The sequence below is a fragment of the Balearica regulorum genome, chromosome 24, assembly GCF_011004875.1.
Source record: "Balearica regulorum gibbericeps isolate bBalReg1 chromosome 24, bBalReg1.pri, whole genome shotgun sequence".
Lineage (NCBI taxonomy): Eukaryota > Metazoa > Chordata > Aves > Gruiformes > Gruidae > Balearica > Balearica regulorum.
The window spans coordinates 6,314,110-6,337,383 of NC_046207.1; the positions used below are offsets into that span (position 1 = coordinate 6,314,110).

Below are 23,274 nucleotides of genomic sequence, written 5' to 3' on the forward strand. Positions count from 1 at the left end.
GAGGATGCTACGGGCCTGTCCTCGATGCCGGTAGCACCCAAACGGGGTGGGTACCGTCATTTAATAGGGTTTGGAGGAATAATTAATATAATTTTCTTGCCCGAGGGTGCTGGGAGCGGGGGATGGAGCCGCTCAAAATCACACACACACACACCCCCCCCCCCTTCCCCGGGGATGCAACGGTATCCCGGCTGCTCCCCAACCGCTCAGCAGCCTCCGGATCCTCCCGGGCGGCTCAAGGGCACCGAGAGCGACCGTTCGGTCGCTCTCGGTGCCCTTGAGCCGCCCGGGAGGATCCGGAGGCTGCCCACGGGGGAAGGACACGGGATGGTTCTCCCACGCCCCCCCCCCCCCCACACAGCGGGGATGGAGCTGGATTATCCCCGCCATACACGGACGGGGGGAGTGGGTGGGAAGCAGAATCCCGCTATCAAAAGCGGCGGGGTGTGTGTGTGTGTGGGGGTGTATATCGGTGCGGGGGGGGGGGGGGGGGGGAATGTTCACCCGTGGGCGGCGGTGGGACAGTCTGAGGGCGCAGCGGTGGGGTGTGAACGCAGCGGTCCCATGGTGTAATGGTTAGCACTCTGGACTTTGAATCCAGCGATCCGAGTTCAAATCTCGGTGGGACCTCGTGTTCTTTTTTTTGTGCCCTTCTTTCCCCTACCGTTCCGGTAATACGGTGGGACGCGGTCGGGAACCGGGGGGGGGGGAAAGGCGGGAACAACACCGAGTGCTGTGTCGTGTTTCCACACCCCCCCCCCCCCCCCAGCTCGCAGTCACCGAGCCCCCGCCGGGCTCCATTTTGTGCGGGGGCGTCAGCTCTTTACTGCGCACGCGTGAGGACGGCAGGGAAGAGGACGGCGGGCACTCTAGAAGATGTCAGCGCTGATTGGACGAGTGGGCTGTCATTCTCAGCTCACCGCGCTGCTATTGGCTGAGAGCGCGCTCCGCCCCGCCTCCCACCGCGTTATAGTGTAGCGGCGCTGCCTCATCGCGGCTCGGCGGAGCTGGCGGCTTCGTCGCGGAGGTTCGTGGACGCGAGTGGGCGGTGTGAGAGGCCCCGGCTTAAGCCGCCGTTGGGCCAGAAGCGTCCCGAATCCCTTGAACAGCAGCTTAGCGGGCTCTGACGCAGTTCCCAGCCGTTTAACGTCGATTAACGGGTCAATCCCCTCCGGGCGCATCCGGGTTACCGGATTAGGGGCAGCCCGGGCTCGGTGCTCTGCCGTAGGCCGGGAGCTGGGCCCTGCCGGAGCCGCTCTGCCCAGGCCCCGCGGTGCCGCAGGAAAGACACAGGCCGCGGTCGAGCTGGCGGGTTTATTTAGCGTCTGCGAGGGAGAACAAAACCACCTTTATTTTTGGCTTTTTTTTTTGGCTAAGGAGGTACGCGGAGCGGAGGTGCGGGGTGGCGGGGACCCCCCCGCCTGAGGAAAAGCCTCTGCCGTGTGTCTGGGCTCTGCCGGGTTCCCCCATCCCGGGGTGTCTCTGGGGCTGAGGACCCCGGTGCTGAGCAGGGCCCGCTCGTGGATGAGCCCAAGCGGCGGCCCAGCCGGCAGGAAAACGCTGCTCCAGGTGGGGTCAAGGCCCATTTCCCTACAAGCACAACATTTGAACTGCTCCCAGGCCTGTCTCCACGTGCTCCCGGAGCCCCAGCAGCAGCCACCGGCATCGGGGTACACCCACGCCCTTCCCAAACTCCCTGTCCCACGGGTGGAAGAGGTTTGTTCCTGCCCTGAGTTTGCAGCCGTCGTCTTCGCTGTGTCTAAATCTGCCGCAGGACGTGCACACTCCGAGCAGGGGGTGTCGGAGCCTCGGGGGTGTTTCACTGTCGGCCCGAGGGATGCTGCGATGGTGGCGGTGGGCTGGCACGGAGCAGAAGCGGGATGGGGAGAGGCTGCGGCAGAGACAGGACCTGAGGGACTCGGAGAAATAGGAAGAGCTGCTGCTTCTTTTCGGGGCTGAGCATCTGGGGATGTTTTTGAGAGTTCCCCCTCCCTTACAAAAAAGTAATGGATTTAAAAAACAAACATGAACAAAAAAACCCCTAAACACCCCCCAAAAAACTCCCAAACAACAAACCCCACAAATCTTCCCCAAAGTATGATCCTACTGGACTCAGAAGCTGGCTGTGCCCCAGCTGATGTGATTTCTTCCATCAAGCAGGAGGTGAAGTGGGTCCTAGAAAAAAGCTGCCCGTGGGAGCAGGAGGATCACGGCCTGGCGTCGCTAGCTTAGGGCTTGGTAAGTCCAGTCTTGCTCTAAGGAGCTGCTGCCCCCCAAGCTGCCTGCTTCAAGTCACCCCTGTCACCGATGGGACGTGGTGGGACGAGACTTTGCAGCCCCTCTGCCCGTACGGGGCCTGGCTGCCCTCCCCTGCCTGCAGCAGCAGCAGAAGGGTGCTGACGGTGAGGCGGAGGCAGCGTTCGCAGCCACCACAGTTGCCCCGCTCAGAGCTACCACGGTGGCCGGCAGGACCCGGCAGCCCCAGGCTTGCTTTCCCACGGCTACCAGGGGAGGAAGCGAGACCGAGAGGCAGAGTAAGGGTTTGAACAAGCTGCCCAGGGTCTCGCTGCTTCCCGTGCCCTACCCTGTGGTGGGTGAAGCCCACCCAGCCCCATCTGGCCATCCCCTGGCTCTCGATTCAAGGCGCACGGTGGCTGTGAGCTGTGTAGGTGGGCAGCTGGGAGGATGTGTAGGAATAAAGAGAATAAAGCTTCAGACCCCTGGAAGCCTCAAAGCAGCGGGGTGGATATTGCCCTCCTGTGCCAGATGGGGAAACTGAGGCACTGAGAGGAATTGACTTGAGCAAGGTCTTGCTGGGAGGCTCTTCTGCAGCGAGTGGGGGGCTCAGCTCCAGGGTTGGGCTGCTTGGAGAAGCCTGAGACCAGACACAGCTCCGTGGTTTCATTAAAGCCCAGTTTGCTGCTGGCTGCTAAAAATGCAGAAGTTGGGCTTGCAGGAAACCGAATGTAAATCGGCTGTGAGAGCACAAAAGCACACGCTGCGCTGGCTGCTGAACCTCACCTCCGGTGGCAGTCGGGTAATTTTTTTTCTTCTTTTTTTTTTTTCCCCCCTTTTTTTTTTTGTTTGTTTTTCTTTTGCTGTCCTTTAGATGCGCTACGCTTTGGTTCTGGACTCCCCAGTGCTGAGGTCAGACTACAGGGAAAGCAGATTTCTGACAGTCTTGGCTTGCACACGGGAACATCCCCGTGCCCAGCGGTGACAGCAGCGGGGGGTCAGCTTATTGTACAGCCGCCCTTCTCCTTAAAGGGGTTCTTGTCCTCGGGGACTCCTTTCAGCAGCGGGTCGTCGCCCGCCATGGACTCGATGTACTCCTTGATCTCTTTGCCGGTCTTGGAGACCTGCCAAGGAAGGAGACGCTCGGCGTGGGTTACGGGAATGAACCCTCGCTGCAGAGCTGCGCTCCCGCTCGTCGGCTGCCTACGAACCCGTTCGTGCAGCCGGGAGAGGGGAACCGTGGCCGTGAACATCCCACCCCGCGTGGGGCGTCCCCAGAGCATCCCGGGGGTGCTACGGGCACCTCGCTGCCTGCGGGGCTGCAGCCCCCAGGCTCTGGGACGTGGGGCTAAGCCTGAGGGGCATGTTTGCCTCGAGGGGAGAGGTGTGAATGCACATGCTTCTGCCTCCGTTTGAGGTTTTTATTTCAGGGGTTGTGTTGGGTTTTTTTTTTTCCCCTTTGCAAGACGATCAGATCAGGAAGTTACCCCAGAGAATGGCCCCTTTGTATTTTGGGTTAAAAACTCACCATTTGCCTCTCGTTCTTCACCTCCTTCTTCAGCTGATCCAGCTCCATCTTCAGCAGCTCCTTCTCTGTCATGTCCTGGGCCATTTTGCCCTGTAACCGCAGGGAAACAGCTTGTTATTACCGTATAGCTGGGCTTCTCCTCAGGCACATTGCTTCGGCCCTAAGAGCATTTATTGCAAACACCGCTAACGTCTCAGCTACCCCCATGGGCAGAGATGGGCTGATGCTAAAAAAAAAAAAAAAAAAACCCCTGAGGCAGGAGGCACCTTTCAAAACCCTTCTTGTAACATCTGCTGTAACCAGATTTTGGTTTGCTTGTAAGCGTTAACGTGGATTGAGGCCCCTTGCTCTGAACTCGGCTATTTGCACGCAGAGGCGCTGCTGCGACAGAAGGGTTTTGGGGCCGCGAGGGTTGGAAAAGCCCGGCTCTTTTTTCACAAAAGCCTGTCCCAGAGTTATGTGATTCCCACACAGCTGGCCCGTGCTGCTGAGATCTGTTCCCACGTTTGGGTTTGAAAGCCTGGCCACAACCTTTTAAATAAAAAAAAAGTCAATGTGATTAAGCTGAAACGTGCCTCGGCCCTGCTTTGGAAGGCGTGAAGATTGTGTGCCCTGGACCCTGCTGGTTTTCTGCAGCTGCTCTGATGGCATCTGTGCCCAGCGCTCCTCTCCCCATCGATGCCCTCGACACGTCGCCGGCCCCGGGAGATGCTCACGGCAGAGCACACGGAGCCGAAAGCCACAGCCCAGCCGTGCTACCGACCCACGGAGGAGCTGGCCCCCAAACCCTTCGTACCTGGAGGGAGCAAAGCCACTTACCTCCGGGGACAAGGGGCTGCCCCTCTCAGCAGCGGAGATGTTCAGAGATCCATCCGAGAGGAGATGCCGTCGACTGAGCCCTGGCTTTCTTGCTCCAGGCTTGAAGACTCCTTCAGCTCCCCGGGTGGGTAGCAGGGACCAGATGTCTTTGGTCCTTAAGCTGATAATAGACTCAGGAGAATAAGCTGGTCAGGTGTTGGGCATTAGCCTCAAAGCCCAGGGTAATCGGTGGTGGGGCTGCGGGGAGGGGGAGGATGGGGGAGGAAGGAGAGGGGGTGGCTGGGGCAGCTGGGAAGCGCTTGAGCCCCTGCCATGGGTGTCTGAGCCTGGGGGGTGTCCGGGTCCTGCCCTGGCTGAACCTCGAGATCAGAGCAGCTTTCACCGAGTTTAGGAGGGGACGGAGAGGGGGGAGCTGGGCCGAGGGGATCCCTGGGGCTGGCGCAGCCTCCTCGGGGCCGGGAGCAGCTCTGGGTCCTTCAGGGTGGAGGAGCTGGGCCGGTGCTGGAGGAAACTCATCATTTCCCTCGTCCTTGTGCTGGTGGGGCCGCGGGCTCAGGAAGGGCCAAGCCCTAACGTGGGTTCTGCTCCTGTCCGGCCGGCGCAAAGTTGCTGGGGCTGAGGGCAGAGCTGGAGGAGGAGGAGGAGGAGAGGGTGGAGGGGGATTTCCAAGCACCGGGGAAGTGGGAATTTCCTGCCCTCCACGCAGCCTCACCCGTGGGGATGTGAAACGTTGTCAGCAAAGCGCGGAGAAGCACACGCTGTCCTGGGCGAGGGGAGGATGGGTGCCTCCACGGGGACACTTGTCACATCCCGCTGCGCCCTGAGCTGAGCGAGGTCCAGGGCGATGCCATGTGGGGCGCGCGGGGTGTTTCCAGGGAGGAGGACCTGGCAGTCAACGCGCTGCCCTTGCCTGGCTGCTAAAGGCGAAGGGAAGGGAATCGCCCTCCCTGGAGCCGCCAAGCCAGGCTCAGCCCCACGCACGCTGGGAGGGCGGCAGCGGCTCGTGGAGGGTGGGTGTGGGAGGCAGAGGTGGGGGTCGGGATCTTTTTCAGTCGCTAACCCTGCACCGCCGGTTCCTCCGTGACTCACATCCTTCCCCGCAGCGGCCGCTCTCATCCCCTGCCCCAGTGGGGCGACCACCAGCCTGGCCCCCCAACACGTCCCTCGTGGGGCTGGGGCCACGCCGGCTTCCTCCCCGCTGGCCCCCCACCTTTCCTCGCTGCCCCCGGCTCTCCCGAGGGCCACGACGTGAAAGTGGCCGGGGCGGGCTCCACGCCTGTGGGGCGTCCCTCGAGGGGACGGGGACACCGCGGCGCCCACGGGCCCTGCGTCAGCACCGCCGCGAGCTTCAAAACCCGGCGCTGAGGCGGCCGGGGAGGAAGTGGGAGCCCAGCCCGGCACCATGTCGGAGCTGGAGCAGCTGCAGCAGCGCGACATCCCGGCGGGCCGGCAGGTCCTGCGTGACAACCACTGCAACCTCCACAGGGTCGCCGACTACTGCGAGAGCAACTACCTGCAGGTGAGGGGGACGGGGACGGCTGGGGACGTCGCGGGACGAGCTGTGGCTTTGGGGCTGGGCACGATGCTGGAGAGAGCCGGGAGCCCTGGTCCCCGAGGGGCGGCTGGTGGGTGACGGCGAAGGCTCTGCCCTTGGAGACGGGAGCCTGAGCATCCCTGTGAGCTTCCCACCGAGCATCGCATGCCGCTGTTTGGTTTTGGTTTTGGTTTTTTTTCCCCTCGTGCCTCAGTTTCCCCTCTTGCTCCACAGCAGCTTTTTTGCTCAGCTCTCAGGGTGAGGTTTGGGATGAAGGGAAAGTCCTCCGGGAGTTTGGTGCCTCTGGAGAAGCTCCGGGAAGGGACCAGGGACACCAGCCCCGCCTGGGCTGTGCCGGGCTGTCCCCAGGGCTCCCGAGGGGGCTCCTGGCAGGGCAGAGGCGAGCTGGCTGCCTGCACACACACGGCAAGCGTGAAGCTCTGCTGCTGTCAGCTTCCCTCCTCCTCCTCCTCCCTGCCTGGTTCCCCGAGGGGAATGGGGGGCAGGAGCTTTGGGGATGAAATAGGAGGGAAAAGGCTTGTTCAGGCCCTGTGTGCTGGGGGGGATGTCTTGCCTGGAGCCAGACTCCGATGCTGCTCCCGAGGGGCTGGCGGTGGCCAAGCCGCCGGAGCGGAGCTGGAGGGGAAACGTGCTGAACTGTTCAGAGAACTGAGATGCCGTCCCCGGCACGGCTGGCGGCACGGCTGGCTGCCTGTCCCCACGCGTGGCTGCCTGTCCCCACGCGTGGCTGCCTGTCCCCACGCGTGGCTGCCTGTCCCCATGCGTGGCTGCCTGTCCCCACGCGTGGCTGCCTGTCCCCACGTGCAGCTGGCTGGCGGCACGGCCGGCTGTCCCCAGGGTGGCGGGAGGCTGAGCTGGGCACTCCACTCTGGCACCTCCTGAGACTGCAGCATCCCGGGGAGGCATCCCGGTGAATCCCCCGTGCCGGAAAAGCCGAACACCGCAGCCTGACGGGCGTCCGTGTGTCCCGCCGGTGCAGCCGGAGGAAGTTTGATGCATTTGGAAAGCAGAAGGAAGCATCTTTGCTACCGTGTGACTCCAGCGTGAGGACAGAGCACAGCGGTGGCCGCAGGGGGTGGGCTCGTCCCACCGGCTGGGTTTCCCCCTCCAGGCGAGCGACAAGCGGAAGGCGCTGGAGGAGACGATGGCGCTGAGCACACAGTCCCTGGCCAGCGTGACGTACCAGGTCAGCAGTCTGGCCACCGCTTTCCTCCGGCTGCTGGACCTGCAGGCGGCCGAGCTGCGGAAGGTGGAGGCTGACGTCGACTGCGTGGCCCAGGTGGGACCGTCCCCTGACCGGTGCTGGGGTTTGGGTCCTGGGAAGGGGGGTGGGCTCTGGGAAAGGGGGTTTGGGCACCTCGAAGGGACAGAACACCCTCCTTCCTTCAAGAGCTCCCCCCCAGAGCATCACCTTGCAGTGGAAATACAAGAGCATCATCTCCTTCGGTGGTGGTGGGGGTCACCCAGTGTGTCATGGGGGGACAAGTCCACCTGGGACTGGGACACCGGTCTCCGGGATGTTCTCCCAGTCTGGGCACTTGCAAATCCCAGTGAAGGGGACCACAGGAACTGCCCGGGAAACCGCAGAGGGGCCGAAGCGGAGTGATGGGGCTCGGAGTGTTGGCTTGGCAGCAACGCTCTCCCCTTGCTGGGGCCTGGCCTCGTCCTCCCAGAGCTCAGGGACACCGGTGCAGAGTCCTGTGGCCACCCGCCCTCTTCCTGGTACTCGGAAGCCGCCTGGAGCCTTTCCAGCCATGGGAGGAGACGGGACCCCGTGCTCGCGCTGGAAGCAGCAGGAAAACAGCTCATGGGTGGCCGAGGCTCCCCCTGCCCCGTCCCCCCGCTCCCTGCTTTAGGAAGGGCCAGATCCGCTGTGGTGGCATCAAGGGCATCACTCGCCCTGCTGCGATGGAGCGGAGCAGGACCTGCCCTGTGCCTTCAGCCGGGCCGGGGGCCTCAGGCTCAATCCCGATCCTCCCCTGTGACACACCCCCCCTTCCCTTACAGGGAGGGAGACGGGGCTGGGAAGGGTGGTGGGACTTGGAGGGGGCAGCAGGAGATGGGGAGAACCTGGGCTGGGCTGGTGGGGACAATGTCATCTCCGCAGAGGGTTGACATGCACAAGGAGAAGGTGTCTCGCCGGGAGATCGGCGTGTTGACCGTCAGCAAGAGGTTCCCGTCCCACCAGAAGATCGTGTCCCCTGCCAGCCCGCCCTGCCTGGAGCCCTACTACAGGAAACCCCTCAACTTCAGCGTCCTGGATGACATCGGCCATGGCATAAAGGTCAGCCCCGGGCGAGGGGGGTGTCCCACAGGGGCGAGGGGGTTTGGGTGGGCTTGCTCAGTCCCGATGTCCCCAGCGTTGCACTGCTGGGTGCGCAGGTGGGCTTGAGCCCCTCCTCGATGGAGAAGCAGGGTCTGTCCGTGCCCTGCAGCCCACACCGGGACTCATCCTGCTGGGGCTCCGTGGTCCCAGGCTGGGGACACACACACACACACGTGGCCCAATACAGCAAAGGGAAACTGAGGCACACAACGCTCAGCAAAGGCCGCAGCGCCGCTGGGGCCGGTGATGAGCCACAACGTTCTCACCCCCTCGGCGCCTTTCCCAGCACCAAAACCACCCGCGCAGGAAGGCGCCCACGGGGGGAGGGAGGGGGTTCGGCAGCCTCGCAGGCACCAGCCCCCAGCGAAGCCGCCGCGGGGCCGGAGGGGAAGTGGCGGCGCTGGGGCTGCGATTCCCACGGTGGCGGGTGCCTCTCGGCCGCCTCCGCATCTCAGCGCCGGCGGCTCTTTCCGCTCAGCTGCTCCCATCGAGGGGGGGGCCCAGCAGAGACCTCGGGGTGCTGCTTCCCGCGGGGGGGGGGAGTCACAGCCCTCAGGGGTGCAATGAGTTTGTGGGTCAGCTGGGCTGCCCTCACCCATCGTGTCTCCGTGTCTCCCTGTGCCCGCAGGACCACAGCACCCAGCTGTCCCGCACGGGCACCCTGGCTCGGAAGGGGACCAAGTCGACGGCGCAGGCTGCAGGCACCCTGGGGTGAGGCTGCGGAGGGGGGTGTGGTGTGGGTGCAGCATCGGGGGCTTTGCCTTTGCACTGCGGGGTCACCGGTGCTGCTGCCGTTGGGGTCCCATCCCCATCCCCGTGCTGGGGCGTCAGCGGCCGCTCTGCCCGCAGGAGAAGCACCCGCGTCCCCGAGCCCGTCCAGCCGCCCGTGGTTCCCGAGGGCAAGCTCTCCGCGGCCTCCTCCACCTCCTCGCTGATATCCAGCAGGTACCGGCGCTGCCTGGGGGGCGGGGGGGGGGGGGGGGCCGGGGCAGCCACCGTCACCCCGCTGCACAGTGGGGGTTCTGCTGCAAAGGGGTTTTGATGAAAAATATGGGATTTGGGAGTGGGAGTTTTGCTGGATCTCCTGGCCACGGTGACCACAGCGAGTGGCACCCTGTCCTGCCATCGGGCAAGTGTCTGTATTCAAAGAGTGGGGGCAGAGCCAGCCCCAGAGCCTGGCCCCCCACCCCGACACCGCTGCTCCTCCACCCCCAGCTCCACCGGAGCCCCGGCAGCCCCCGGTGAAGGCATCCCCGCACCGCCCCCGCCGCCCTCCCTGCCAGCACCATCCCCATCACCTGCAGCTGCCGTCCTGCCGCCCCCGCCACTGCCGGGGGACCTGGCCATGCCCCCACCCCCACCAGGGGACCTGGCTGTACCCCCACCCCCGCCGGAGGACCTGGCCGTGCCCCCGCTGGACCTCATGCCTCCAGGTGAGTGCTTGGTGGGCCGGGGATGCTCGTCGTGGGGGGTACCAGGGACATGGGGGGTACCGGGGACGTAGGGAGCTGCGTTGGCCTCTGCTCCCCATGGAGCCCTTCATCCCCATTGATTTTTGTGGGGGTTTTGCAGTCCCCGATGACTTTGAGCCGCCGCCAGCTTTGCCTGACTTTGAGGATATGGCCCCGCCGCCACCACCTGCCACAGAGGACCCCCCCTGGGCCCCGCAGGGCTACCTGGAGAAAGGTACAGTGGATCCCCAGATCCCCCCCCCGATCCCTCTGCCCCTGTGTTGGCCGGGGCTGGGATGGCGAGCGATGCTCTGGTCTGCTCATGTCCCCCCTTCCCGGCGGTGGCCTGTCCCCGGCTCCACGGTCCCTGTCTCCCTCCTCTCACAGTGGTGGCCCTTTACCCCTACACGCAGCAGAAGGACAACGAGCTCTCCTTCCAGCCCGGCGCCCTCCTCTTCGTCACGCGGCGGTACTCGGACGGCTGGTGCGAGGGCGTCATGGGCGAGGAAGCCGGTTTCTTCCCCGGCAATTACGTGGAACCCTTCTGAGCACGGAGGGCGGGCAGCCCCCTGCGTCCCCCGCCCCGGATCACCCACCTGGCTCGGCCGCATCCTGCTCCTGCTCAGACAGGGCTGCGCTTCGCCTTTGAATTTTGGCTTTGCACAGCTGGGGTTTTGCACAGCACAGCCCTTGCGTTGGCAGACAGACTGGGTGCCGCTACCGGCACCGCTGCACCCTGGCAGCACCCAGAGCACCCCCCTGCCCAGCCCCTCTCCCATCTGCCTTTTCCTTGTTTTTAACGACAGCAGCGCTGGCTGCTGCTGGTGCTGGGCAGGTTTAGCACCGGGACACCGCAGCTCTCCCAGCTGATGGAAACGCAGCGGGCGACACGTTGGCCCGATCCTGGCGATGCTCCCGGCCCCGCGGGAGGAGCGAGGGCAGCGCAGGACCGACGCGCAGGTACAGGAGACGGAGCTGAACGCCTGCAGGGACAAGGCGACGAGCAGCACCCGGCCCCGGCCGCCCCAGGGAACCTGGGGGCTGTCCCCAGCAGTGTCAGAGGCAGAGGGGGATGAACCAGAGCCCAATCCTGCACCAAAGGGGTCCCAGAAGGGTCAGCCCCAACCTGCAGAGCATCACTTGGAGCCTGGTCCCGCTCTGCTGCTCCTCCTCCGATGCCGACCCCCCCCTTCACCAGCCCAAGGAAGAGAAACAACACGTACGTGCATCTGAGAGCGCCGTTTCACACCCAGGTTTATGTCCTGGATACAAACAACTTGTGTATCTGCAATATATAGGTATATATCTATATACATATATATGACTTTTTTTTTAATTCCATGGCTTTAAGTTCCACACAGTTGAACAGGGTCCGGAGGAGGAAGAACAAAGAGGGGGGAAATGAAACAGAGGAGGAACAACTCGGGCTGCTTTGGTTATTTCCTTACTGCTCAGGTTTGCCGGCAGGGTTTCTACACTTTGGAGGAGTTACGAGCCACCCTCCGGGGCCGGTAAGGCTGCGGATAAATCCAGGAGAAGCCAACGCCAGAGAGCAGCGAATACTGTAGGTCCCCCCTGCAGAGTGCAATTAACGGGGTAATTAATACTGCAGCGGGGCAAGGGGGCAACTGGGTGGTGGGGGTGTTTGGCCTCCGGGGACCCGATGCCAGAAGTGCTACAGCACCACACCTCCGTGGGGAGGTTCGGCACCTCTCGACCAGGTCAGGAGGGAAAATCATCCCCTGGGTAAGGGGGAGGCGATAGGATCCAGCAAACACAAGGACACGACTGGGGATGGCTGGGGGAGAGGAGGGACCTGTCCGCCCCAGGGACGTGGGGATTGCTTTGCCCTGGAAGCAGCAGCAGAGGCTGGGGGTGGAAGGCAAGGGCAGGTCCTCCTCCCTGCAGAGAGATGCGCTCGCTGTGCCCGTGCCCTGGGCAAGCGGGGTAGGGATGGACACTAAAGGTTTCTTCCAAAGTACCACCTTTCCAAAAGGTTTCCTGTCCTTAACGTCATGTTTTTTCAGAGATAATGGCTCCAGGGACAATTAACTCCATCGCAAGGCTCAGCAGCTGAGCCAAGAGCTGCCCTGCCCAGGCGGGGTGCGGAAGGTGAGCCGGGGAGTCCGGGCAGCACCAAATTCCCAGATTAAACTTCCAGTGGCCTGGAAAAGGGGCAAGGAGCCCTCGAGCATCAGGTTCAAGGCAACAACAGCACACGGCTCCTGGCGTGGCCGGCGGAGGTCGGGCAGGCGAGGGGGATGAAGGCAGGAGGAAGCATGTGCAGGGAGCCAGCTTCTGGTCTTTTAGGAATTGCTCTTGTGAAGTCAAAAGGGAAAGAAAAAAAAACCCCCCCAAAAAAATCACCATTAGTGTTGGCAAACACCCATGCCGGAGTAGATGTCCGAGCTGCATAGAGAAGGCTTCGTCTCAACACGGCAGAGGAAGGAGAAGGGGGGACCTAGAGAAAGTGCTTTAATCACCAGGGAGAAAGGAGCGCCGAGAGGAAAGGCAGGAAAGCAACCCAGGAGGGGGGCTGAGCGAGCAGTGCCAACGAGCGTGGGGTACAGGATGTCAGCCCCCAAGCTTCTCCCTTCCCAGCTGCTTAGAGTAAGCAAGTCTCTTCTGCGCCCATCCTCAACACTTCTTCTTGAGGACCTCCTGGAGATAGCGGGCGACTTCTGCAGCTGACTCCCAGGGGACGACAGCGGCCTGGAAGGCTCCAGGCTGCTTCTTCTCCATCTCTTGGGTCATCCGGTGCATGGGGTAGCCTTTCCGTGGGAAAGCCACATCAGCTGCAGTCAAAGTCATGGAAGGGCAGAAGTCATTGGCACCATCTCCCACGTAGAAGACCCTCTCGAACTCCACCTCCTCCCGGGCTCTCTCAGCCAGGTACTCCGTTAGGATTTTGCGTTTGCACATGTTGGCCGGGCAATCAAGGCACTTGTGGCTATGGTAGGGCCCCAAGGTGAGGTACCCCTTCTTGTCAAAGCCAGATGGGTTGCTGAAGATCTTGCGGAAGAGGGAGTAGAAACCGGCTGCCCTCAGATTGCATTCGATGCCAAACATGTTGGCATCGGAAATGAGGATGATCTCAAAGAGCTCGTGGTTCTTGGAGAGGAACTGGAAGAGGTCCGGCATGCCAGGGGACAGGGGGATGTTCTCATAGACTGTCTTGAAGTCCCCCATCTTGACCCCCTGGTCCCCCATGTACGCCAGGACGCGCTGCATGTACTCGTTGTAGAAGCCCTCACGGAAGGTCTGTCGGATGTGCTCCGGAAGCACCTGCCCTGGCGCTGCCCGGATGATGGAGTCATCGCTGTTCTCATTGATGATGGTCTCGTCGAAATCAAAGACAAGGAGATATTTGGGAGGCCGGGGGCTGGCCATACCAACACCCTGTGAGGTGGAAGGATAATGCCCAGCCGTTAGTTCGAGGCACTTTGCTTCGGCCCTGGCACAGCGATGGTGGCAACCACAGCAGCAAGAGGCTGCCAGCCCCGCAGAGCGATGCTCCTTGGCTACCTCACGCCCAGGCAGCTTGTTAGCCCCGCTGGGCTTGGGGGGGGGCTAATCCCCTGCTGACACACCTCAGCCCCGGCCCTAAGGCATTTATCCTGCCTATAAAGAGATCGTTTTGTCACCGCTAATCCCATTCCCGCAGTCAAGGCGGTCACCGTGCCAAGCAACCGCCGCATACGTCCTCCCGAGGGACAGGGGGACAGCACGCGCCTCGGGGTGTTTCGTGAAAGGAGGGTCCTTGTGGGAGGGTTAGCTCCCCAGCCTGCTCCTGTCCCACCTCTGTGAAGGGGTTTGTGTCCCTGTAGACCCCCTCTTGCTGCCAGGACAGAGGAAAACAGTTTGCCGTTGATTTTCGCTCCATCACCCAGGTGCAGTTTCCCCTTGGGTTGGACTCTGCAGGCACCGCAGGCTCCCAAGAAGCCCAGAATAACTGGGAGCCGCCTCCTGCCCTGCTCTAAACCTAAAGTACCCCCACTTTGCCAACACGGTGCAAACCGGTGAGCCCCAGCCCGGCCTCCTGGTGCCCACCCACTCTCCTCAGCTAAAGCCACAACGGCCCCAGCAGCACCCGCTCACCTCCCGGCTGCTCCCGTGCCCACCTGCGGCCAGAGCTCTGCAGGACGGGGACCCGATTCCTGAGAAGAGAGGGGACAGCCCCGTTCAGGGAGGGTAAGACGGGTGAGAACGGCACTGACCTTAAACAGGCATGGCAGCCCAATGCCCTCGCAGCACCTTTTCATTTTAAGACCATCACTCTGCAGGCAACGCGTTGCTGAAGGCAGTGCTTAGGGCTCGCCGGGCTGCTCTCCTGGCTGCAAACCACAGAGAAGGGGGAGTTTGGTTAATGGCTTGGGTTTTCCCGGTGCCACCTTTGGGCACGGCACCAACCGTCACGGTGCGGCCAGGCTCAGTGTCCTGCAGCGAACTCCCAAGCCTGGGACCTTTCGTACCAGGAACGGAGGAATTAAAGGAGTCTCCGGAGAACGGGGTGAGCGGGCAGAGCCCGGTTAATGCTTCTGATCCCTCTTAATTCCCCCGAGCGCCCGGGCTTTGCCGCACGTGAAAGCAAGCCAGCAGAATGGCTTGGCAATAAACCCTGGCACCACATGCCCTGTTCCAAAATTGCCCTGATTTTCTTCCAGCATAATTAGTTTGGGGTTGGTTTTTTTTTTTTTTTTTAATGGAGTAATTATCCTGGAATGAAACAGAGTGCCCAGGCAGCTCTGGTGAGGATGTGCCAGTCTGCTGCCCCGGAGTGAAGGCAGAACCCAGGTTACATCTCCTGAATTTTGCCGACCTCTTGTGGTCCCCAGCAATCAAAGCAGAACGATGGGAAACCTCAAAAAACTAACCTGGCAGCCAAAGCTGGCTGGAAACTCAGGCAGATGGTTAGCAGGAGGAATAACATACTGGGACACTGGAAATTTTAACTGGGCACCAGTAGCTCAGCTTAGCTGGGGCTAGGAGGATTTCAATGATTTTTTTTTTGTCATCAGCATGACAACAGGAAGAGTCTTTCAGCTGAAGGTGATTTGTGTGGGATTTGCCTGGTTTGAAGCCCAGCATCAAACTATTTTGGGCACAACCGCGATTCATGACTCTGCTAAAATAATAAACCACAACTGCAGCTCAAAGGTGGCACACTGCAAAAGGAAGAGGGCATTCAAAATTAAACCCCGGGTTGAAATTTTGTGAAAGCGACTTTTTGTGAAACCTTCAAACAAAACACTAGTTATTTCTCTGTAGAAGCATCCATCAAAAGATGATGTTTATTTACAGACATCACTTGAAGCCAAATAATGCTACAGCCAGCCTGGGGGTGGCTTCAGCCACTGCGATTTTCAGGTCCAAACCAAGAGAAACAGAAAAAAAAAAGGTTAAAAATGAAAGATTAATTGTAAATTTTATCATTGTATTCTAAAGACCTGCCAGTGGTGAGAAAAATAATTTGGGTCTAAGCCTTAAGGAGACGTTGTGGTACCAACACAGCGGCGCAGGGACAAGCCCCGGCACGGCTGGTTATCCCCGTGGCCACCGTTATGGGTAGCTGTAAGGGACAATGTGGACACGGGGAGGTAACCCGCCCCAAAAAAGCTCTTCTGGGCCCAAGACGTTTTGCATTTTGCAAAACAGGAAAGGCTAACAGCACACATCTCAGATTTTGGGCAGATGAGGTCAAGCACAGACCCAAACAGCAACCTCAAGGCAATCTAGAATCCCTTTAGCGCTTTTCAGCTGAGGTTCCCCAACCACCTTCCATCTAGCCACCTCTCCTGAATTAACGTTTTGTTATGTACAGAAAAAAACAGACCTACAAGCTGGGAAGAAGCCAGTTTGGTCTCTTTTGGCTTATTTTTAGCTCTGCCTCCTTCAAGAGCTGACCAGCACAAGGTTGGATGCAGCATCGACCACCCTGATCTGACGTTCATTTATCCTCAGCGGAGCTCCCTGTGAGCTCTTCCCTCCTGTCCCCACCTCCCAGGCTTGGCTTTGCTCTCCCTGAAGCACCGTGGGCACCAACAGACCCGGCGGGGTTAAATCCAGCCACTCCCAAGAGCTGGAAAACAAAATCAGCCCCGGTGTCCGTGGCACTGCCACCGCTGCCGCACAGAGCCTCCCCCCCGCAGCCGGCAGCTTCCCCTTTGTGGGTCACGGGGGAGGACAGAGGCCACTGGATCTTTTTCTGTGGGATTTCTAAGGAAAATGATAATCCATGAAGTCAGTTGGGACAATTGCTGCTCCCATCTACCGGCAGGAGATCGGAGCATCCCTGCCACGCTTCTGCAAGAGCTGCCTTCTGCTCTCAGCCATCCCCAACACTGCAATTAATTGTATCAAAATGTGCATTGCTTTTATGCAAAGGAGAAATTAAAATCTAAGCCAGCGTTATTTAGTGGATAAAGGTCTGGGATGGGATTTCTCACCGCTGGCCTCTGGGGGCTGTTGGGGAAAATTATATCCTTCCCCCATGCGCTGTTTTCCTTATGATACAGAAAAGGGAGATACTGTTAAGAGTGACTTAATAATCCAGCGCTCATCCTCTCCAGCCTAAGACAAGCAGGCTGAGCTGTAGGGTCTGGCAGCAGCCACCTCAAACCCTGGCTCTGCCCCGCGCAGGAGGGGACCGGAGATGAGAAAAAAATACTTAGCAGATCTCCCAGCCCTAAATTACCCCGTTAAATCCAACCAGGAGCTGGTGGAGTCTGTGGGCACACCGCCAGCAGTGTGGGGAGATGTGAAATCCCTGCAGGACCGTGTCACCGCTCCCAGCAGAGCTATTTCTGCACAGAGATGACTCACCCGGTGCCTGCTTCCCGGGAGCGCGTCCGTCCACCTTCTGCAAAAAAGGGACTCCCTCCAAAATAAAAGAAAAGCAGCCGCGCTTCCTAACATTATGCAAAGCCTGAATGTTGAAACAGAAAATAAAAACAGGTATTTGCTCATTAATCATGCCATACAGAATGGCTTGAACAAACTGAATTCAGGATGAGGGTCAAAACATGCCTGATAATAGCGGTGAGCTGCTGGGCTCCCACAAGAATCATTTCCCAGGGTAGTTTATCCCCCAAATCTCCGCGTTTTCTTCCCCTCTGGCAATCCCTCCAGCCATCCCCAGGATCCCTCTGCCCGGAAAAGGCCCAGGGAGGAAGGGCTGGAGCCCAGCAAGACTCGACGCCCTCGTTATCTCCGCAGATCAGCTCTTGCTGCATGTCCCAGGGAACCTCTGCACCGCCGTGGGCTTCATCCCATCACGGGTTCAGCGCAGGACGAGCTGCACGGAGAGGAGCGGCACCGCGCTCTGCACCCGCCCTCCACCGCAGGATCAGGCCCTAGATGAGTCCCTGGTGCATCCAAGTGAGCCTGGACGGGGATCAGCACCTGATTTTGGAGCCGGGAACTGCTGAGCCTCACCAGCAAGGGGGCATGGGGGCATTTCCCAACCGCACGCGCAGTCCCTGCGCTGGTTTTAATCACCTGGCATACTCTGCCCTTGCTTATTGTTAACATTTTTAACCTTAAAAAAACCCATTTGATGTTTCTGGTGCGTACAACACATTTTTTTTAAAACTCAAAACCCAACCACCGATCTTTGGCAAACACATTTGCCCACCCCTTCAGATGGTATTAAGGGCAAAAATCAGAGGACAGAGCCCTGCTGCCCCAAAAGGAGGGGAAAACCTCCCTCTCCAGCACAGACATCGGCACCATCACACACGTCATTGGGATCATGAGACAATTTCACTGCTCCTGGAATAAAACCCCGACCCGCTCCCATCCCCGGCCAGCTACACACCTCCTGAAGCAGAACCAAATGAGAAAATTGATAAATCACCAGGCAGCAGAGCTCGGAGGGGGTCTCAGCCAGCCCCGACCCTCCACCGAGGTCCCACCTCACCCCTTCTTCCGCCCCACGGCTCCTGGTCACCCTGAATCCCCCAGGGAGGGGGGAACGGGAACACCCTCCCCGCCCGGTCACCTCAGGTTATGGGGATGGTCCTTTTTTATTTAATGGTGTTTATTTTTCCTGCCGCCTGCCAGGAAGCCACGGCGTTACCGCAGCCAAGGGCTCCCGCTGCGGCCGGAGCTCTCTGCTCTTCAACAAAAAAAACCCCTGAAACAGGTGGGTTTGGCCCCAAAACGCTGCGGATGGCAGGTGGTGGGTGCCGGATTGGCGGCTGGGTTGTGGGAGTCCAAAAGCGGATCCCGGATCTCCCCCCGCCCCGTGGTGCCGGACCCGCCGCTGAGCACACGCATCCCGCAGCCCCTCGTCCTCCGGGGCACCGGTGCCGGCCCGGTGTCAGCTCCCTGCGGTCGGTGGTGCCGGGACCGACAGCGGCTGCTGCTCCGGCTCCGGTACCGGCACGCCTCAGCCCGCAGCCCGGGGAGCGGGACCGGTGCCGACTCACGCACGGCCGCTCCTCGGGTCCCCCCCGGTACCGGCGACAGCTGCAACGGGGCTGACTCATGCACGATCGGTGCTTGAAGGTTCCTGCCCGGTCTGCACCTCCCGGTACCGGCACCAGCCGCACCGGTCCTCCAAGACCCCCACCGGGTGGGGACCCTCCGGCACCGGCACCAGCCGCGCCGGTCCCCGCAGCGTCCTACCGGCCAGCGAAGACCCCCACCGGGTGGGCACCTCCCGGTACCGCCGCCAGCACTATCAGATCGGCTTGTCCCGGTGCCGACACCCGGTGCACCGGTCCTCAGAGCCTGCTGCCGGGTTCGGCACCTCTCGGTACCGGCCGCCCCGGTGCAGACTCACGCCTGATCAGCCCCCGGAGCCTCCTTACCGGGTCGGAACCTCCCGGGAGCGCCCCGTTCGCCCCGGTGCCGGTAGGTGTGCAGGCAGCTCGGCGTCTCGGCCGCGAATGGGGCCGGGCACCGGCGGCTCGGGAGCGCGGTGCGTTACGGTGGGACCGGCGCCGCTGCCGGGGCTGCCGCCAGCGCGGCCCCTTTAAAGCGACGCAAACGAAGCCGCGGGGCCGCTCCGCGGAACAACCGCAGTCTCCGCACGTCACCGCCCGCACAGCCAATGGCAGCCGCGCCGGCACGCACCAAAGGGGCGGGCCCTGCCAGAGCCACGCCCTCCCCGCCGCGGGGCGGGGGGAGCCGCTGAAGGCGCCGTGCCCCCCCCCGCCCGGTAACACCGCGTTAGCGCAGCCCGCTCCGCGCCCGAAAAGTTGCAAAATCGGCAACAAGCACCAAAACCTCCTCCTAGAAATAGCCAATTTAGCAATTTTGTAATTGAGCCATTTCGGGGGGGGGTGTGTGTGCCCCAAGGAGCGAGCGCAGCGAACACAAACGTGCCCGAACGCTCCCCAAACCTCAGCCCCGGGCAAGGAGCCCGACCGGGCACCCCCCGGTCCCGGGGCGGGGGGGGGAGCCGAGGCTAATCTTAGGCAGGGGCTCAGCCCCGGGACACAGAATTGCAGGGTGCCCAGCCAGGGCAGCCCCAGCCAGCGTGCCCACACCCCAAAATAGGCTCCTGGGGGGGGGTTAAGTGGTATCTTTGGTTTTCCAGGACGTCTAATTTGTGCTGGAGTCGCCTGTGATAAAAAAAGAAAAAAAAAAAAAAAAAAAAAGAAAAGAGGCCAGCTTGTTCAAAGGCTGGAGGCAGAGGGTGTGGGCAGGGAGGGGAGGCAGCAGCACGGCCTTAAAAACACATAGTTAAGAGACCCACCAGAGGTTGGGTTTTGTCTTGCTTTTTAATTAAAAATGCCTAAGAATGGAAGGACATGAACAAAATTTAAAAGGTCTGGAAAAAGCCACAGTTTTCTGCTCCCCACACGGGCTGGACAAGGGCCGGCTGCCCCTGCGCAGGCTGCTCCGGGGAACGCCACGTTGCCTGGTGCTCAAGCCGTTGCCCCCAAAGCTCTAATGTTTCCCCTGTTTCTGCAAAATTCAGTTCCAGCCGCAGCCAAGAGCGGAGCTCAGAGCATTTCTGCCGCCAACTGTTGCTATTCTGAGACCTTTCCTAACAGCCCTTGCTCCCGACTGCTAAAGGACACCGACCTTTACATACTGATAGCTGCCTGCGGTCACTGGCCTTTCCTGAGAAACAACCCCGGTTATCAAGGAAATATTTTATCATCTATTTAGTCTGAGGCATTCTGGCTTTTTGATGCAGAGCACACCCTGATTCCTCTGCACAGCGTGGGTTTCGCTGCTTCTCCTTTTGCATTCCCCCCCTTTGGGGTTGTGAAGCTAGGAGACCGCGGTTCAAGCCATTTGTCAGAGGGTATAAGGCGAGTGGGAAACTCAAAAGGGCAAATTCTCCGCTGCCTTCTGTTTCCTTCCCACTGCAAGGCGGTGGGGCAAAGATCATTCCAGAAACATCACAGACGGAGGAGTTTGGCAAGGGTGATCCTGTATCCCAGTGATTTTCCACTGTTGAGAACCCCTGAGAGCAAGTGAGGACAGCGCTTTCTGCATTGGGCTGACCTGGCTCCTGGCAGCCCCTGAATAGACAGGCAACCCTCTTATGAACACACGGATTCCCCACAATGGGCGTAACATCCCTGTGCTACAAGAAATACGCCGAGGCAACTTCTCTCCAAGTTTGTCCTCCTGTTTTTTTTTCCCCAACAAGTGGACTGCATCAGCACACGAGCAACCCAAAGCCCACAACGTCCACGCAGCCATCTGTCTGTCCTGTCCCCCCGTTGCTTTATTTCCATCCTGCAGCACACAAAAGCAGCTGGGTTAAGACTAGTTCAGTAGCCCCCACAAAATCAATCTGGCCGCCTGTGTCAGAGCTCCCTACGCTGGCGCCCAGCGGTCTGTAATACACGTTTTGGGGAAGCTCAGAGTAAAACTGAAGCTTTCCTTTACTCGCAACAGGAACAAATCCCTTTAGCTCAGTCTTCAAGGCACACGGATAAGGAAACTTCAATTACAGCTACTCACCTCCTGCCATCTCCTCAACACAGTATTCTCTAACACACAGGATATCTTTTATAGCAATGAATTTTTCGTTGGCTGAATATTTATGTGGTCAATACAAAAAAACCCAAACAAACAACTCCAGAACTAATAAGCAAGATGACAGCAAACTCCATTCATTTCACTTCACCATGGGGGGGTACCTTCCCATGCATCTATTTCTGTGAGTCCCCCTCAGCACTCGGGCCACTTGACCAAGAAAAGTGGCCACCTTTGCTCACTGCAGGCTACACCAGTTCAAGCTGAGGTCTCCCGAAGTTCCTCCTGTTGACACGGGCTTCAGTTTTGTATTTAACGCTAAAAGTCACTAAGGAAGAAACAAGGACTTGCTAGAGGAGCGGTACCCATCAGGAGTCAAAGTATTTTATAGGTTCTGATCTAACACATAAAAGATCAGGAAACACAGGCAACAAGAGTGGGCTTTTATCAGGTAGGATAAGCTTCTGCTGAAGTGGCACGCGAGATGCACAGATAACGCCAACTATCTCTGCACACTGCAGGTCAGCAGTATCGGCTGCTCACACCACCACACTGGTGAGCGGAGCAAGACAATGCTCTCGGTAACTGCAGCCCACTTTGTAAAACACATGGCGCTCTTTCAGCTGGAAATCCTACTCTTTCACATGGAAATAAGTTTAATCTCTATCTGCTCCATCATAAGCCAAGCCTAAAAATCCTCCTACTCCTTGCCAGTCATCCAAGATAACAACTGACTCCAATCATCACAACGATTTCTAAAGAGACTGACAGAGGTGACAAATCTTTCACTGCAGCCTCAAGTTACCGAGCGTATTTAGCAAATCCTTGAGAACAAAACTCTCCGAACTCTGTCTCAGTGCAGTTCATAAAAGAGCTTGGACAATTCTGCAGGTGAGAGGCACAATGAAGAGTCACTGAAACATGGACTTACAGTGTTCAGCGGCTCTAATGAGGGAAATAAACTTAAGCAATGTGAAAATTTGAGGGATCAGAGGACATTAGCCATTAAGTAGAAACAAGGTGCAAATGGGAGATGTTTTCTAATTCAGTAGGTTACTTCACGCACAGATTCCAACATTGATACCGTCAGAGGAGCGAGCTGCCTTCCTTCATCCACTTCGCTTGCTTCTTCAGAAGCAGGCAGCGATCCGCTCCACTGCCATCTCCTGGCTAATCCTCCACAAACTGCTCCTCCTGCAGATCTGTCTCCTCAACAGAAAGGACACAGATTAAATAAATTAAATTTCTCTGTGGGATGGGAAAAGCCAAGAGCTATGACAGCAACATAATGTATCACAACTTACATTAGCTTAAATCAATTTAAACCACTGAATTTATCTGTGACAATCTAAAGTTATTTCTGTAATTTTTTTTTTTTAAACAGTATGCAGAGTGGAGGGATTACTGTAGTCAATGAAAATATATGCCTAAAATGAGCAAATTAAAATCCATGAGACACTGTATAATACAATCCAGTTGTTTTCTGGTAGTAAAACAAGCTTACATTTTCACAGAACATGAGACAACATTTCAGGCCAAGTAGGAATTTTCCCATGAATTAACATTCCTAAATTACTAAATACATGATTTCTAAGAGAAAGGGGCACAAACTTTAACTCTAGATAAGGTAGTATATTCTGACACACTCCCTGGTTTCCTTGGTGATGGCTGATGAATCATTTTCCATTACAAACTTGCAACTAGGATGGGCAGTTAAATAACATGCTTCCTTGACGCTCTCATTTCTCAATGCACTGGTCCTCCTCCGAGCCCCTGGGAACTAGGTCATTGTGCAGCTAATACAAATTCAACCCCTCTGTTGACATACGATGCATTTGCTTTTAGCACCCTCCAGAAACTGTTCTGTGAAAGGGAGGTGCAGGATACCTGCTGAAATCACAGGGGTTACACAAGAATCGGAGTGGAGTTACCAAATCAGTTTGAACAGGACACAGGCATTAATTTTAAGCATCATAAGACCTTTGGACTATTAATGATACCTAAGGCTTAACAGAAAGGCAATACCTTCATGCTTGGGCTGTCTGGGAAGGAATCATTCTTCAGTCTGAACTAATTTTATGTATCATTATTCTGAGACATCTCCACTTGAAACACTGGCTACATTCTGTTCCCTGCTCAAGCGATCAGAAACACATCGTGAGATGAGCAAGATTTCCCAGTTGCTATTTTTTGCATTCATGCTTTTTGCCTGCATGTCGTAGCTTCAATATAACCACAAAGTAAGAGGTGACTGATTCTCATCTCCTTTATTATAATATGCGCTATCCACTGCCTGGAAAAAAAACAACCTTAAAGAGGAAATTATGTAGAAAAATCTAAAAACAACTGAAAAGGGAAATGGTGATCCCATGGTTAGGGCAGTAGTCTCGATCAGAAACAACACAGAGCTCTGACC

The 23,274-nt window shown here is 58.5% G+C and overlaps 3 protein-coding genes and 1 non-coding gene across 6 annotated transcripts; 2 read left to right on the top strand and 2 right to left on the bottom strand.

Annotated features, from left to right (window-relative positions):
- The first annotated feature begins 558 nt into the window (after positions 1-558).
- On the top strand, positions 559-630 carry TRNAQ-UUG (transfer RNA glutamine (anticodon UUG)). The gene has a single exon. It is a non-coding gene; the product is annotated as a tRNA-Gln (tRNA).
- Positions 631-3,227: 2,597 nt separating this feature from the next.
- GNGT2 (G protein subunit gamma transducin 2) lies at positions 3,228-3,900 on the bottom strand. The gene is made up of 2 exons (XM_010298484.2): positions 3,764-3,900; positions 3,228-3,359 (listed from the first exon to the last, which is right to left on the bottom strand). Exons 1-2 carry the CDS (start codon positions 3,845-3,847, stop codon positions 3,234-3,236), a joined length of 210 nt encoding a protein of 69 aa, XP_010296786.1. The 5' UTR covers positions 3,848-3,900; the 3' UTR covers positions 3,228-3,233.
- A 1,422-nt stretch (positions 3,901-5,322) lies between these two features.
- ABI3 (ABI family member 3) lies at positions 5,323-11,228 on the top strand. Its single transcript, XM_075775189.1, has 8 exons — positions 5,323-6,101; positions 7,249-7,416; positions 8,245-8,421; positions 9,092-9,174; positions 9,313-9,408; positions 9,679-9,896; positions 10,036-10,149; positions 10,302-11,228. Exons 1-8 carry the CDS (start codon positions 5,985-5,987, stop codon positions 10,460-10,462), a joined length of 1,134 nt encoding a protein of 377 aa, XP_075631304.1. The 5' UTR covers positions 5,323-5,984; the 3' UTR covers positions 10,463-11,228.
- On the bottom strand, positions 11,139-21,967 carry PHOSPHO1 (phosphoethanolamine/phosphocholine phosphatase 1). Of its 3 annotated transcripts, XM_075775193.1 has the most exons (4): positions 18,728-18,945; positions 16,737-16,839; positions 14,132-14,236; positions 11,139-13,313 (listed from the first exon to the last, which is right to left on the bottom strand). In XM_075775193.1, the coding sequence occupies exons 3-4, from the start codon at positions 14,174-14,176 to the stop codon at positions 12,552-12,554; spliced, it is 807 nt and encodes a 268-aa protein (XP_075631308.1). In that variant the 5' UTR covers positions 14,177-14,236; positions 16,737-16,839; positions 18,728-18,945; the 3' UTR covers positions 11,139-12,551. The 3 variants fall into 3 exon arrangements, with proteins under 3 accessions (XP_075631308.1, XP_075631309.1, XP_075631307.1); XM_075775194.1 differs by lacking the exons at positions 16,737-16,839; positions 18,728-18,945 and adding an exon at positions 21,943-21,967; XM_075775192.1 differs by lacking the exon at positions 16,737-16,839.
- Positions 21,968-23,274: the final 1,307 nt, after the last annotated feature.